General features: G+C 40.6%; 1 protein-coding gene across 4 annotated transcripts in view; it reads right to left on the reverse strand.

Annotated features, from left to right (window-relative positions):
- Positions 1–17258, reverse strand: part of CLIC5 (chloride intracellular channel 5) — a 66628-nt gene that overhangs the window by 25828 nt on the left and 23542 nt on the right. The window contains exons 1-2 of one of the 4 annotated variants that reach the window (XM_035560213.2): positions 3632–3952; positions 174–283 (exon numbers count right to left, since the gene is read on the reverse strand). In XM_035560213.2, the coding sequence (XP_035416106.1) occupies positions 174–283; positions 3632–3655 (134 nt within the window). In that variant the 5' untranslated portion in view covers positions 3656–3952. Of the gene's footprint in view, positions 1–173; positions 284–394; positions 645–3631; positions 3953–17258 lie in introns of those variants that run through there. The other 3 variants (XM_035560211.2, XM_035560212.2, XM_035560210.2) reach the window with 3 other exon arrangements.

Genomic DNA, 17258 nt, shown 5'->3' on the forward strand with positions numbered 1-17258 from the left:
ATAAAAACATTCCACAAGTGCAAAAAGAAATAACAGACTTGAATCCCAACTATTTTGTTGTGCACCACAGGCTCTCTAAGCCAGATACCAATCTGACTGAACGTGGTGTGGCCTTTCTATTGGAAAAACACTGGATCGTATAACTACTCTCAATTAAAGTGAACAATTTTTACCTTTTCAGGTCAACAGTGGTGACGTTGAACACAACTCCTTTGAGCCAGAGGATCATGAAGAGACGCTGGGAGAACGGGCAGTTCCCAATGCTTTCTCCATCTATACCAGCCTGAGGGATGGAAAAAGACAAAAAATAGAGTTCAAATACGTTAGTCACTTATTTCCCTCAAGATGAAAATTGGATGTTGAAAGAAGAATAGCTAGTTCAAGAATAACCTACAGTGCCTGTTATTTTATATAGCTTATCACCAGCTCGATAATGGAGTTACTCCAGGATTCAGCCTTCAGCAGGAGCTGGAGAAAGCAACCTGGTGCCTCTCCTGGCAACAACTCTGGCTCTAGATGTGTCCTTTACTTATGGTATGCAACATCCAGAAGACTGTATATTCTTTTCACCGTATGTTCACTGTGTGTTCAATTACTCCCATTCTACAGGACTGCCTGCTGCATCGACATGATAGAAAACTCAGGACAGGTTTTCTGCTCTAAGTCTGTGGATTGCACATCACTGGGTCACTGTTTTACTATCCAAACTGGGGACATTTGGAAGTGGATTTAAACCCAAACATGCCTAACATTCATTCATTCTTGCTCATGTCAAATAAAGCAAGAGCCTCAGACACAAACAACTGGATCCAGACAGAAATCTGCATCTGAAACCTTCCAAAGTTCAAGGCAGACTTCAGCCGCCACATTCAGTCTGTTCCTATCTCTAGCACCTAATGAGTTGCCTACAAACCACTACAAAACAATAAAAAACTGCTAGTGTTAGTACTAAGGAAACAGCTTGTGTTTTTTTTTCCTTTAAAAATTTATGGTCTTTAGCCATGCAAATTCCGACTTTAAGCCATAGAGGGATACAAATAACACTATTTGAACTGAGCCAAAGCTGTGTCCAAGGACAACATCCTTCTACAATAATTATGCTTGTGGCCAAAGCTTTCAAGACGATAATGGTTTTGATAGATTTCCATTTTAATTTGTGGTACCATTGTGTTTAAAAAATTCTTATAATCCTGGTGAAGCAACCAACCTTCCTTTGTTGACCCATATGGGTTGCATAACTGTATTTTATGCACGCAGTGTGTGTCTGAAAATGGCTGATGAAAGAGCTAAGCAAATACATGTCCTTTTCCTCTGGAGAAAATATTATATTACTCTGTTTGCTTTCATAAATTTTATCTTATTAATATTCAAGCTGTGGAGTGGCATTTCTCTGTCTTAAAGAAGGAATCACTTCTAATTACTGCTCTTTTGTGAAACGTTCACAGACTAGCTAGAAACATTTTGAGATGTGTCCAGTTGCTACAACTTGCATAGGAAAAGTTTAGCTGAAAGATTTTCGAGTAGGCGTCATGAATCTTTCTCATGTCTTCAACACAGCTTTTGATAATTCTGGGTTTAAAAACAAATTCCAGATTTCCCATCCACCAAAATACGGAGAGAGTGTGGGTTCAAGGCTTGGAGACAGCACATTGTAAAGTTTAGGGCTATGTAAAGAGTTTTTCTCTGGCTTCAGATTCAGTTTCAAGCACTCAGACTTTAGAGATATTTGGATCTGGGGGTACAGTTTGGCTGCACTTCTACATGAAATTATAGATCAGCCAAATGCCTGGCACATGGCATATGCAAGAACCCGCAAACACTGTGGATAAAGTAGTGGTATGGTATGAGACGAGCAAGAGAAGATGCTTTTTTCTGTCTGCCTGGCGTGTGAATATACTAGTTTTGCATAACTTTATTAATTAAATAGTTAGCTCTGCTCTCCAAATTTCATGGCAAAACAATGACAATGTTACCATGGGAATACCAGGCACCACAGTGTTGCATGCAATAATTACTGTGAAATTACGTTTATTGTTTTGGCTTTGGCTTAATAACCACTTGCCAAGAGCTTGCAACTTCTTAGCCATCCTAAAAAGAGTCAAATGCCATAGGGAAAAACAGTGACACAACACCAAATTTCCCCTTGGCTTTTTCACCATCTCAGTCTAATCATATCCTTCATAATGGAGTTGGCTATCAGAGTCTGCAAACAATATACTACAAACCTTAAATTTGAGGAAAAACAGATTGACCACTGATTTAGAGAGCAAAATTGTACAGACAGAAGAGTTGACTCCTATCTTACATCTATCTTCAATCCATCTTCTCTGGACTTACTTTGTCTTATTAACCCCATTGAGTCTAATTCACTTGTCACCTGACTCCCTTCAAAGTGAGTATAAAACCCTGACTTCCCAAGTCCTGCAGACACCTTCCAAGCAAATGGGTCTAGTGTTGAAGTAACCCACAAAGCTCCAGCCCTCTTATAGGTCTCCTTCCTGCATGGAGGCACTCTCCTGCCTGTCCTCATCACCTACTTCTTGTGCTGCAAGTAACAAATTTCACCTTTTCAGGAAGGAGAAGCTATTTCCCTGCACTCTCCATTTATATATTCTCGTAGGAATGTTAAGGACTTCCCAGATCTGCATCTTTTTGTACCTCCTCCATCCTGAAAGGCAACGGTGAAAAACCCCCTCAAGACTGGAGAGGAGTAAAGGTGGGACAGAGTGGCTGAATGGCAACAAAGGGACAGAAGTGATGGGTCATGTGAGGCTAAGGGATGCAGAAATCACTGAGGACAAAAGATGCGGAATCTGGAAGAAATAAGATTCATTTGGAGATCAAAACCAAAAGTAATTGTGTAGGTCAAATGAGGCCTTCAACAGCTCCAAATGGTCAGAACCTCTTCCCGACACTTCCAAAAGAGTGGAAAACATTAATTGCTAGAGACATGTTGGGAATACACAGAGGAAATTCCAGAAACAAAAGATAAACTAAAGACACAGTATGGTATGATCTCTTTTCAAAGCTACTGGATCTGAAAGCCAGGCTCATGATTTGGGTGGAGTCTGACTCATGGGTTTAGATCTCATGTGACTGGCATAACTGAAAATGCTACCACAAATCACAAGGCAAAATGGTGACAGAGGAGGGAACAAAATCAAAATCTCCCCAGCAACACAATTTATCCATTAAATTCAGCTCGTCTGCAAAAATTATAGTCAAGGCTCTGTCGGTTTTGTGAATCCTTTCTCGTTGCTTCTAACAGCAGTCAGCAATTCAATGCTTGGCACTCAGAAAGAGCAGAAACTTAGTGGGTAATAACTTCAAAGGCTTATCAGAGTGTCTTGAGATTACCTGTGAATTCTATTAACTACTAGGAGGAGAGGAGGAAGAACAGAGAATTTCCCAGGCTTAGTCACTTTCAGCTTCAGAGAAAACCAGCTTGCTTAAAGCACCCTGGTAGTGACTAAATGCAAACCTATTATGTGTCTGTCCCAGCTTAAAGGCTCAGAAATGCAGGAATTAAATAATACCTTAATCAAGATCAAGAACTCAAACAGTGGACAGAAAGAAAAGAACAAATAATTGACAAGCTGTAGAAACACCGTTTATCCCCGCTGCTACTCACAAATGAGCACAAAAGCTCTCTCATGTAGCTTCCCTGAGGCACAGCAAAAGTGATCAGCCGCTTAGAGAAAGGACCAAGTTGATGAAATATGCACCCTCCCTGCCAGTAACGCTGGATATTGCTGATTCAATGACTGCTATAGACTTGAGGCTCTGTGGGTGCCAGGATCAAGGAAACTGAGATTTTAAAATGTGCACTGTAACTCTTAGTGCTGTGAAAGGGTTTCAGAGCCTCTTCTTCCCCACAGAAGAGCGCTGCCTCCTTTTCCCTAAAGAGAAACACTTCACCTTTTCAGGCAACAAATTCCCAGAGCGACCATGGAAGAGTAAAATGGATTCAAGGATTTGCTGGGTGAGACCCCTCAGCCAGCACTCGTCCCACTGAAGTTTCTCTGAGATGCCTAAGGCTTTCTGTGTGGGCAAGGCAGGGAAGCACATCCAGAAGATGAATCTGGCCACTTTCATTTCGACTAAGTCTCATGTGTATCTGAATTTAGGTGGGATGCATGTGGACCCCACTAACAGAAAAGCCTGGACTTTGTGGAGGCAGAATTGCTGGAGGATTTTTTGCTCTGTTTTGGAAACATCACTTTCTGCTCTCGTTGCTTCTCTTAAATCTATATTTATTAGTTTAACTACCAAACAGGATGCTTTTCTACTTGGCCTTCGACATTTAGGTACTACGCACCATTTGATGCAAGGTCCTGCCCTGGAACTCAGTGTAATCACGTTAGGCAAACCCCAGCGTCACAGCAGCTGCTTGCATCTGTCTGAGCGATGACAAGAATGAACAAGGTATTCTCCTTTGTTATTTATAAGGCACTCTTCCTTAAACACTTAGCTATTTTTAAGGAATTAATTAAACCTTAAAGATATTTGTGTGCACAAGCAGGGGATGTACCGACACATCACCAAGGAACAAAATTAAAGGAGGCTTCAGGAGGGAGAAAAAAGTCTTGGTGATTTGATGAGCTTGTGCCAAATACTTCTGAAAAGTAGCAGCAATATTGAGAGCCTCCAACCACTGCACAGCATAGCTGAACGACATGAACAGGGAGCTCTTCTCAAGTTCAAGTTACTACTTTGCCTTAAATGAAATAACTGTAATAAACTTCCTCACTGGTTCCAAAAATAATCCAACTGGTAGATGCAGAGTGACTGCAATGCATACAGGCAACTGCATGTTATTATACCTAACCTTAAGAGGGAAAAAGGTTTTGTTTCCAGTTCTTCCCCAAATATAGCAGCTTTATAGCAACATACTGTCATTAATAATGACAAAGCATCTAGCTTAAAAATGGCTGCACTGGAAAGAGCTGCCTATTGGAAACCTCTGTGCTTTCTCCAGGAACAGAATACATTTGGTTTTATCTATTTTCCCTCTCTTTTAATTTTTCATTGCATTGAGACCGTTCTGTCCAGTGCTCTGTTGGACTCCCCGGTAAAGTAGGCAGATATTGTTGATGACACTAAAATACATTTCTTTTTCAAAAGGATTATAACAAGTTAGCAAAAGCAGGCAGGCTAGTTCACCCAAATGTTTCCAAGTAAGGATTAAGGAGAGAATTGATTTCATCATCCTTACAATCAAAATCTAGATTCACATTACACATGATTGCACTCTCTCTATTTTAGAATTGGGAAAGCGCCTGCCTTTTGACACTTACTCTCCTTACGCTCAGAACCCAAAGGGGAAGTGAAAATCCTATTTGAAATGCAGAGCAGGCCAGGAAATATCCTATTTATTGTGCCATTAAAAAGAAAAAAAATCTGTCTTAGTAATTATACCACACACAATAGCACAAATCTCCATTGTAGGGAAAAATTGTTGGCTGCAACATGAGATCAGAGAAGCCAAGGTATTGCTTTAGCAAGGCTCATTTTTTTTCCAGTTTCTAGTCTCTTTCACAAGTTCTTGTCCAAATGTAAAAGCCAGTAAGCTATTTGGAGTGCCACCAACGGAGAGGCAAGCTAAGAAGTGTATACTCATAGTGCAGCACTGGTAGGTCTCAAGTAAGAAGTAAATCTTGTAGTGCAAGTCCTGTGCATCACAGGACACTCTTGTTGACTGTGGCTCTGGTTCAGGAAAGCATTTAAGCATGTGCTGAAATACATCCCAATTCAGAGGAAGTATACGCTTGACTTTAAGCATGTTCTTAAGTCTTGATGATTTCAATGGGACTTAAGCACATACTTAAGTATTTTCCTGAATGGGAGCCTATAATAACAATAATAAATTTGCTGTGCAGCTTTTTAATTTCATTGGACTTTTTCCGAAATTTCATTTTGCTACAAGAAACTCCTAGCAGCAGCTTTCCAAGTGAGGGCAAGCTGGAGCAGAAATATATTCCTATGCACACACACATGGAAATGGACCATGTGCATACATGTCAAATAAAAATAGAGCGTTTGCTAGAAAGACTTCAGGGTAGTAACAAAACAAAAAGGAAGTGGTGAATATCTTTAGCCAGCTCCCCAAAAGCCAGCCAAAATGTCGTCCAAGTTTGGCATACGTACAGGCATACATTATAGATGCACATAAGCTTAACTTGGTTTGCATTGCTGGCCAACTTGAAGGGAGCTGGCTTGTTCCATGCCGTTCAAACTGACTGAGCAGCACGTCAGTAGAGCTGAGGATCTCCAAGGAAAGTGCCGTTGCAGTTTCCAGGTCGCAGCGGTTTTGGGAGAGATGCATTTGTCCCCTTAAGACATTTGGGATTTTCAGGTGATGGAATTGCAGGTTGGAGTCCCCATGGGTGTTGGTCTTGAGGCTTGGTAAATTATTATTTTCCAACCTTTTATATTCGTATTAACTTCAGCACGGGCAGGACAGGATCATATAGGCCAGGTTATTTCTAGGGATCTTTTCAGGATGGTTTAGGATGTTTGTAATTAAAGAACAATTGTCTCCAGTTGGTCCACCCACCCGGGGCAGAGCACTCCCACCTGCCACATCAGCCAAGGTGCTGGTAGCAGAGCTGCTACTTGCACAGAGAGGTCTTGGTTTTCCTCAGGGCTTTGTGGGAGCCACTGGCCACTGCACGTGTTATGCTTTGAAATAACCTTTGTGATGTCTGGGAACGCCAATCTGGGTGCAGGTTGGATTTGGAAAACAACAGCCTGGTTACAGGTGGATAGCCTCAGTATGGAAAAAAAAATCATGTTATTCCATCACCCCTTCTGCTTTCTTTTATAGTACTTAAGGCCCATGACTTGGCAAATATCGACAGAATAGAAAAGCACAGACCGGTCCAACACCCTGGACAAAGAAATTATTTTGTTCTCATTTATATTTGTAGATCCCTTACCTATCACTGCATGCATTCACCTTTATGAGAAATTGATTGTAAATAATCAAAGGAAGTAGAAGCTGTAATGAAACTTCCTACACCTAAAAATATACAGCAATTTCTGAACTAGGGAATGATAATTTTTTTTATTTTTTTTTCCTGCAAGACAATGCTCTGCTGTATAAATGTATATAAACACCAGCTAAGGGATGGGTGGTATAGGCAAGCTGAATTTTTCAAAGGGGCTAGCAGTTTTAGATGCTGCAAGACAATTCAAAGGTGGCTGACTTCTCACAAGTATCAACTCTCTACACATGGAAAATCGGGCCACAAGCCACCCAGAAGGAATAGCTGTTTTTTAAAGTCTTAGTAACAATTTTCTAGATCTGCTTTGGAAGTATCCCTTCTATAAGCTTCTTGAGCAATTGGGAAAAAAATAATTACACGAGAGCATTGAAATGCAAGTCTCTATTGACACACTACTCTTTTGAGGAGGACAACCAGAATTTGACAAATCCTGGTGGAGACGTACACGAGGTTTGGCTGTATCACTGTGCCGAGTGTCCTGGTGTTGGCGACCCAGCAGGACAGGCAGGGTGCCGGGACCATGAGAGGCTGAAAGAGAGCTCTCAGAGCCTGGCTTCCCTTCATCCCACCAGCCAAAATCTCCTTTCAAAATTACTGAGACTATTGCAGTTTCCCTCCCCTCAGAAAACCCACAGCTTCTGTTCAGTAAAGCTGCGGATGTTTTAAAACGTGTTTTTTTAGACTTTGAGCAATTTAGAGCAAAATCTTGAAATTCTTCAGAAACCAAAATTGCCATTCTCATCACAGCTTCAAACTAGTGGATTATGCACAAAGTTTGTGTGCATCTGGACACAGTGGACTGCATATATGTTTCTTGGCTTGACAGACAAAAATAAAATCATCCTTTACACTTTTTCTTGAGCTTCTCCAACCTAACAAAGCAATTGTGCTCCCACCACTCACCAGGATCATGGCAAACGAGTCTGTATTCCCACATTAGCTGTTGGATGCAACTACAGTGAGTGTTTTTTAAAAGCTTTGGTTTTTTGGGATCCATCTTCAACTATTAATGAGATAACATGAGGAGGGAGAGGGGGGATGAGAGAAAGAACTCAAGAAATGCCAAATGTGTAAGCTTTATGTATAGAATGATACTGGAACAAATGATTAAAGAGTAAGCTCACAAGTAAATGTGATATAGAGATGGTAAGAAAGGATAACATTATATGGAACAAATGACATTAAAATAATCAGATTTTGTTCTCTGACAGGGTACCCAGCACAGTAGGTAGGAAGGATGTGGCAGGTATCTAGAAGGTAACTTTTGTAAGGTTTCTAACACAAGCTCCAGATCATATTTTCAAAAGGAAGGTAGGAAAATAGGATGTGCATAAAATTTCTGCAAAGTGCTTGTATGAGTATTTGAAAAAATACTTTTGGAATAATAATAATAAAGTTTTCTGTTAGTCTAGATACACATAACAACTAGAGCTACCGTAAAGGTCTATGACAAGATGAGTCATATTTAATGTTTCCATCAGCAAAGTGAAGGAACAGAGAGAGCCTGACGAAATTTTCTGACAGCAACAAGCACAGAGGGATTATTGGTATTTCCCAGGAGAGGAGCAGACTCCAAACCAATACTGAGAAGTTGGAACAAAGTGTCTGAAGTCACTTAAATGGAATTTAGTGAAGTAAACCACAAAGTGTAAAACGTAAGAGCAAAATCCAGTGTACAAGTGCAGGATGGGGAACAGCGAAGGAGGTTTTACATAAATCACAAACAGTATGAATCACCAGAATATGCGTCCACAAACAACAGCAACCTGATAATGTGATGTATGTGCGATGTCTTACTAGGAGCATCAGACAACATAACAGTCCTCAAGCACGTAGAAGACTGTTTTACAAAGAGGATGATGATGCACTGTTGCTCATGTCCACAGAGTATAGGATTATTATTTTGCTTAATTGCAGCAATAAAGCTTTAGGGAAAAAAAAAATATCCAGTGTAATTATATGAATAATGAAACACAAAGCAGACTTTCTAAGGAGGTTGTGTAATCTGCATTAGTGGAGGCTTTGAAGAAATCAAAAGAAAAAAAAAAAAAAAAAAACATGTGAAAACAGGTCTCGATTTATTTCATCCGGGTGCAGAGCAGGGAGGTTGCATATGATGTTTTAAAATGTTTTTTTAACAGTATATATTCGTGCCTGACAACAAAGCTGTTCTTGCTCTCAGTGCTAGGTGGTGCAGAATTCTGCCTTCCTCTGACCTGCACAGGATGAACTCTGGCCCCAGTGAAGTCAATGGGAATTTTGCCTGTGACTTTGACGGGACCAGAATTTCACTCACAGGTTTAATGGCCAGAAGGGACAATTATATTAATCTTTCCTGACCTTTTGCATAATACAAACCATAGATTTCACTCAGCTTGTAGCCAGCATCTTGTGGTTGAACTAGAACATATGTTTTAAAAGGTTTTTCGGGGGAGACATATGCTAGACATAGAGTGGTAGTAAAATCCCCTCTAGTGGTCTATGTTTGCGTTGCAGGGTGAAGTTCTCGCTCCCCCTGAAGTCGACTACAGACTTCCCATCTGTAAGATATTCCTAAAGATAACTAACTTACCCCATCACTTATATATGTTTTGTTTTTTTTTTAATCTTTTCCAACAGTTGCATTGCTGTATGTGGGATTAACTGGTGGAAGGAATCTTAGTCACAGGATCAGGCCAGTGCAGTACTCAGAAAATAGTCACCATTTTAGCAAAGGCCAATGGAGATGCCCAAGCATCAGCTACTGCTTGGTTACTGTGGCTACCAGGCTGTATCTCCTAGGAAGATGTCAGCACTTTGGGCAAAAAAAAAAACAACACCTTTCCTTAAGACAAGTAAACTTGTCCTGCAATGTATTCATACTGGATGGCTGTTCATGCTGTGCACATACAGGCTGCAGACATACATTTTGGAAGCATATGCCTATAGGGCCATATTCTGATTTTGGTCTTTCATTTCCAGACCTATTAATGGAATATAGACAATCTAATTCTGCTCTCATAATATTCAATATTCATAGAAAATATTCCTACTAAAGATAATCTACTGATTTCAGTGAAAGCAGAATCATATTTTAGATTCACCAGCTCCTTTCTAATAAGTGAATAAAACCACAAGTGGTTTTATGGGCTCTGGAGAAAGAAACTGGGAATGAATCTGTTTTAGGCATTCGTAGAGCACCAATTACGATTGTTTTAAATATTGATGATTCAATATCCCAAGAGCTGATTAGAGATGTAAAAAATTTATTCTCCCAGGAAAGCTTGTAGAAAATAAAATGAGAGCTAGGTCATTGTCAGAAATTGGCATGGGCAATGCAAATTATAGTAAAATTATTAATGTTTCTGGTAGAGATCAGGTGCAAATATAGGAGTCATTTCTTTAAAGAAAGCTCTGTGCAGAGACCTCCAGTTCCCACTCCAGTACCAGAATCCTGCTTGCAGTCGTTCTTGTAAGAATTAAATCTGTGCACATCTGGAATTTGAATATCTGTTAAAAATCTCTGAGCCTGGGATGGTAATCTGGTCATATAGTACATTCTGCAAACGCTGATGAATTGCAGCCAAATTTCCATGCCTCTAAGCAGCATATCAGACTAACAAATAATAACAGCAGCCAGGTGCTGAAAGTTAATGCTGAACCTGAAATCAGATCCAGGACTGAATTATTTATTGAAATTCCAGGACTTTATTTGTGCTATTAGAAGAGAGAGGCACTTGCAGCCCCTGCAAATACAGGGCTGAATGGAGGGCTGCCTCTGATAAGGGCATCTACTGCTGAACCAGCTGACTGGCGTGACAGCCATAATCTGCCCTCGATGGCCTTATTTTGTATCTTATTTTGCATCATATAAATATGCTCATTGGTGACTTCTGAATGAATGGGAGGGAAGAGCCATCAGGAACGCTGCAGAGCTATTCTGAGTGAGCAGGACTCGGTCCTCCTGCCTCTTGTGGCATCTCCGAAGTTACCGGTGCTGCAGAGGGTAGGAGACAAACCTCATCTGAGATGGGAGCAATGGTTACGACTTTCACTGAAACCAGATCAAGTTTCTTTGCAAAGGAGCAGTTCATCGCAGGCTCCAGCTAGAATTTGATTTGGCGTTTGCATCTCAGCATGACTTCCTGATGCAACCCCCAATATCTTCAGTAAAATACTTAGTGGTAAAATAATGATGCTGCAAGCATTTGGACCAAACCTTGAAGTTGTGTGGGTACAAATACAATATAAACAAATTTTCTGGTTTCCAGCTACTCACAGAGAAATCATTACAGGGTTTAGTATTTAGGAAACATTTTTTCACCTTTAATATTTTCTTACATTCCCAAACTGCTGTATTTGTTCTCCTGGTCATTTACACTACATACAGTCAAATTTAGCCATTAAAGGGGTTGTTACTCTACAAGGTAGCCTTTTCTGATAGCCATCTACAGAGGAGGGGAATGCAATGCTCCCTGAATATTTCATTAAACAAGAAACAGAGAGCAAGTTCTGAGTTTGTAAATGTAAATACCTGCAATGAAAACAAAAGCCTAAGAAGGACACAGACCCAAACAGCCAGCAAATGTTACTCATTTCAAAGCAAAACAATTTGTGTTTTCAATATCAAACACTCAAGAGTATAACAGAGATGCTTTCCAAAAAACTGCTGAGAAAGTCTGAATAAGTGTGTGAGCTATTGGAAGTATTATTTACAAGTATCTTATGGAGGTGTGAAACTAATGCATGATGACTGTTGCAAATAGGGAAAATCTGCTGGATCAGTGAGCAGAATTAGGATCACATTTCTTATTATCTCATTGCAGGATGATTTCTTAAAACTTCTGTGTCTGCAGTTTAGGTCATTTTGAAATGCTGCTTTGACTACTTCTTGCATACTTCTTTCACAGCCTTCTCAAAACACAATTTGACTTGATGCTCAGGCTGACTTTCCTCTAATTTCATTTTATCCTATTATCCAGCATAAAAGAAAAACTTAGGTAATGAAGTTTAAATAAATGTTATTTCTTAAAATCTTATAATTCTTCCTTTTCTTCCCTTGGTACAAAATCTCACTTATGCCACTGCAATTTCCCTAGCACCTCTTCACTCCTTCCTGTCCTCCCACTTCTGGTATCCCTGGCCGTGATGTCTGTTCTCAGTGTTGGCAGTTTTTATGCTCACCATCGCTGAGTCCCTTCTCTTAGGCCCCTCATGCTCCAAGAGAACCTCTCTCCAAGAGGATCAGTCATGCATGGTGGGACTCAGAAGCAGTCAGCAAACTCTTCCTACTAACATCTCTCTTCCTCAGTCTCGTCCTCCATAAAAAAATCACTTTCTTGATGATTTTTTTTAGAATCTCTCTCAGCAGCTTCTCCTCTCCATTATCTCTTCCTTCAGTGTCTTCTCGATGCTAGTGTGTGTTCTACAGGAAAATGATTGCTAACATTTAAGTTTCCCTGGCAGCTTTTTGTTCCATCCTGGGCTCCCGGTTAATCCAGGAAAGAGAGCACAGAGGTTTCCATTTTGCAGGCTGTCAGAGAGCTGCTTGCCACGATTACTACAATTTGCAGAATGTCATTTGAACGACATACACCAAGCAACTACCACAAAAAGCTCATTGGAATATCTAAGTTAATGAGATAATTGAGAAACTAGCATTTGCTGAGAGAATTTCTGATCCTTTTATATATATTTGAGTACAGCAAGACCCAAATCTCTCAAGTACCTGAATAAGCTCAGAAGAATTAGCCATTTTTTCATGTTTACTTCTAATTCCCTCTAAAAGAGAGAATGTGAAATGCCAAGTGCACTGGTGGTTCTTGGAAAATACCAAATATAAAGAAATCCTATAAATACCCATTTCCACTGAATAGACAAACATCAGTTAGCACAAAACCCCTTTTTCTGACAGTGAGGCACAACATGACTGTTACTAATTGCACCACTTTCAACAGTCCTGGATATGTCTTATTTCTTTAAATGTTCCCCCAGATCCTTGGTGCACAGTGTGGAAGAGATGCCCAGGGTTTAATTAGGAAAAAAACACTTTTGCCCATGCAAGCTGAAGCAAGATGCTGACACGTGCAAATTGGGCTGGGATGCCAGCCAAGGTCAGGGAAAAGAGGCATCTCCTTCCCCTAGAAAAGAAAATCATCATTTCAAGGTTACGTCCCCTTCCCGACCGCATCCTTCCCAGGATCACACAGGCTGGACCCAAGTAGCTGTGTGCAATCAGCACTTTTTTATTACTATTATTATTCTTGCAGAATCATCTCTTTTGAAATAAATATTGCGACCTTCGGGCCTAGATCCTACTCGTCAGGGAAGAGGGTGAGGTCTCCCCATAGGCGCATGCCATAGGGATGCTGGTTTCATCATTGAGATGGACAGGTATGAAATTCCCACTCCAAAACAAGTCTTCCTGCATCCAGGTTTGACTGCCTTTTTTATGGATTGAGTAGTGAGAAGTGTGACCTCTGAGGTGTGCAGAGAAATGCATAGCTGCATTGATGATCAACTAAATGATGAACATCAAGTCCAGGAGTTGGTCTTGATGATCCTTGTGGGTCCCGTCCAACTGGGATATTCTATGGTTCTATAAATGAGATGAACTCCAAAAGCTCACGTTCGTTCAGTCTCAGGAAAGGCTCTTGGATCCATCTTGGAACAGGGTAAATAGTTTTGAACCTCAAACAAGACAGATTTAGAGCTGGATCTAGAGCTTAACTGGGGAGTGGGATTTACTGACATTGAAAATAAAGCAAAACCTAAAACCCAAAGTTGGAGCACCTCAGTTCAATAAAAGGCACCTCAGTAAATTAAGGCAAATATACCATCCATCTGAAACTGAACGTGCGAGTCAACAGAGGAGAGAATGAAAATGATCAAAGTGCTAGAGGAAGTCTGAAAGAAGGCTTAGTAAGGAAGCAGGTAGGAACACTGCATCTTTTTGTCTTGTCCTGAAAATGGAAAGAACTGGGCACAATAAAACAACTAAAACTGCCATTCAGTGAGGTCCTACAACCCGCAAGAACATTCTGTGATTCAACCCCTCTTCATCCAGGAACAGCTTTTAAAAAAATACTACAGATCAAACAAACAAACCAAACAGGTCTCCAGTTGCACAACGAATCAGCAACAACAGCTCATCACAAAACACAGGGCAGTGAAAGAAAATAATTTCCTCCCCTGATATGCATTTGTATCTGTTTAAAGTAAGCTGCTCATTCAGCAGCTAAAAGCAAAAGGAAAGCAGTAACACAACGTGCCTGTTGACCCACACAAATTGAATCACAATCTAGAAAAACACTGTCCACAATAGCAGCAATCCATCAGAGGCCAGTTTCTCTAAATTCCACTCGTTTTGGACAATACACAGGTACAGATGTGCACCAGCACCCAAAACAATAGCTAGACGTGGTGGGTGGCAATGCTCAGGGTGTTTATTTGGGTGCTGAAATGCGATGGGGAAGAGAAACTTGGCAATTAATATAGAGAGGTACCTGCCCAACCTGAGAATTAATTCAGTTTTTTGTGAGGACCTAAACCACAAAGCAAGAGTAGCTTTACAGTCATTAATCTATGTAAAGAGAAAAGGAGGAACGTGATTTTAACTAGAAAAGCTGCTGTGCTGCTAGAGATGAAAATCAACATTGGTGTAAATGTCTCATAGATAATGAAACCAGGGCATGGAGACGGCATGACTTAGGGAATGGCTCCAGGACAGCCAGAAAGAGAATTTAGCTCTTGAAGCTCCCAATTTAGCTCTTCCTACTTTTCAGCCAACAAGGTCTGACCTACATTAGCATGGTTGTTCAGAGCCTGACCAAGGCAGCATCTGCTTTGTTTCATCTTTGAAGGCCCTTGAAATGCCCTTCTGTGCCAGGGTAGATTTAGGTTTTTGTGCCGGGGGAGGTTTAGGTTGGATATTAGAAGAAATTGAAATTTCTTTACTGAAAGGATTGTGTAGCACTGTAACAGGCTGCCCAGGGCAGTGGTTGAGTCACCATCCCAGGAGGTCTTCAAGGAACGTGTACATGTAGAACTTAGTAGCATGGTTTAGTGGTCGACTTCAGTACTAGGATAAAGGTAGGACTAGATGATCTTAGAGGTCTTTTCCAACCTGAATGATTCTATGACTCTGATGGCTGGCCCTTGTGTACCCAGAGAAATATAAACAAACACTTATTTAACCAACACCTGAATAAATCCCATCATACTATTGTGCCCAGGACACAAAGAGATACTTTAAGACATGTAAGTGGCCTCCGAACACTATTTCTATCACAGTGGCTTCGACCAAATTTGTGCCACATTTCAGTGGCAAAGAATATCAAAGCTTTCTTCTGTGCTTTAACCAAGCCCTACTCTGGTTTGCCAATATACCTTCCATAGCAATGACTACTTGGTTTGCAGATTTTAAGGCATGTTTATTCCTGTATTGATTCTAACGATATACGTTTCTTTACATCATATGTAGTCTTCCTCTGAGCTCGAAGACGGTCTTCTTTGGTGTCTTATTCCAATGGTTAATGACTTTTACAGTTATTAATAAGCCTATTTCTAATTCCACTATATCTGACCTTAACTAATTGTTAATAGTACTTGTACTAGTTATCACTATATTTAAAAGCCCCCTACAGATACATTTAATACTGCAGTCAAGTGATTTCTATTTTTTTTACATGAATGAGAAATATCACCTTAAGGACAGCACTCTTAAGTTCTTTTTGAGTCTTAAAATTATCCTTCTCTACATCTTTTCCAGTGTGGTAATACATGCTAGCTCTGTGTGCTAAAATATATATCTGTTGAATTTTAGACAGTTAAACTTTGCTGACAAATGTCTTCAAGCTGGAGCATCTACCTCCATGGATTAGCTCATCATACATTGGACTCGACTGCTAGCATGCAACAGCACACACTCCGTGGGGACAACTAGCCCTTTTCCAAACAGTACAACATTGTACTCAGACGTCTCTATTAGCAGCAGAAGCTAGAACATTTTATATAGGCTTTTGCATCTTCAAGGTTAACAGAAAGGGAAACTAAAGCAATACATAAATCAAGTAAACTTCCTTCTGCACGTAAACTGCATCCCCAGTATCATGATCAGATATTAATATATGAAATATTGGCAAATGGAGAATCAAGTCATGATACTTTTTCTTACTCCAGAGGAAACCAACATATGCAAGAAGAGGAAAAAAGTAATTTAATGTTATTGTGACTATTCCTATATATAACCCTTATCATAGAATCATAGAATATCCCAAGTTGGAAGGGACCCATAAAGATCATCTAGTCCAACTCTTGGCACTGCACAGGTCTGCCCAAAGTTTAGACCATGTGACTAAGTGCACAGTCCAATCGCTTTTTCAATTCAGACAGGCTTGGTGCAGTGACTACGTCCCTGGGGAGCCTGTTCCAGTGTGCGACCACCCTCTCGGTGAAGAACTTCTTCCTAATGTCCAGCCTAAACTTCCCCCGCCTCAGTTTAACACCATTCCCGTGGGTCCCATCACTGGTGTTTACAGTGAATAGGTCACCTGCCTCTCCACCCCCCTTCGCGAGGAAGTTGTGGACCGCAATGAGGTCCACCCTCAGCCTCCTCTTCTCCAGGCTGAAGAGGCCCAGTGCCCTCAGCCGCTCCTCATACGCCTTCCCCTCTAGGCCCTTAACCATCTTCGTTGCCCTCCTCTGGACACTCTCCAACAGTTTAATGTCCTTCTTGTACTGTGGTGCCCAGAACTGCACACAGTACTCAAGGTGAGGCCAGACCAGCGCAGAGTAGAGCGCCCTCGATCACCTCCCTCGACCAACCTTGCAAGTTTTATGTGTATGAAATTCAAATGTGATAGAATTTAAAACAAAAGAGAATCACCTTCAGCCTTGAATATAGGTTTTGACCATTCTTAATACATTTTGCATCGAGCATGCACAGGTAAATGCCATGGTCTTCTGTCATCTGCCCTGTACACAAAATTAGGGACTATTGTGAATGAGGATTTAAAAGAGCAAACTATCACTATCTGGGCAACTTCATCCATAATGTTATGGGTTTTTTTTGCTCAAATAGCTATAGCAGGGATAGGTTTAACTCCTACAGTTCCACAGGTGCATTAATTAATTATTAGCCTCTTGAAATATGCCTCAGTTAGTGCTTTATCTGAGTGTTATGCATGGTTACCAGAAATACATACAAAGAAGCTATTTCAACTTCATTTGGCAATCAGGCACATGGAAGAAAATTGGAGAAGCGCGATACTT

The sequence above is a fragment of the Cygnus atratus genome, chromosome 3 (genome assembly GCF_013377495.2).
Source record: "Cygnus atratus isolate AKBS03 ecotype Queensland, Australia chromosome 3, CAtr_DNAZoo_HiC_assembly, whole genome shotgun sequence".
Lineage (NCBI taxonomy): Eukaryota > Metazoa > Chordata > Aves > Anseriformes > Anatidae > Cygnus > Cygnus atratus.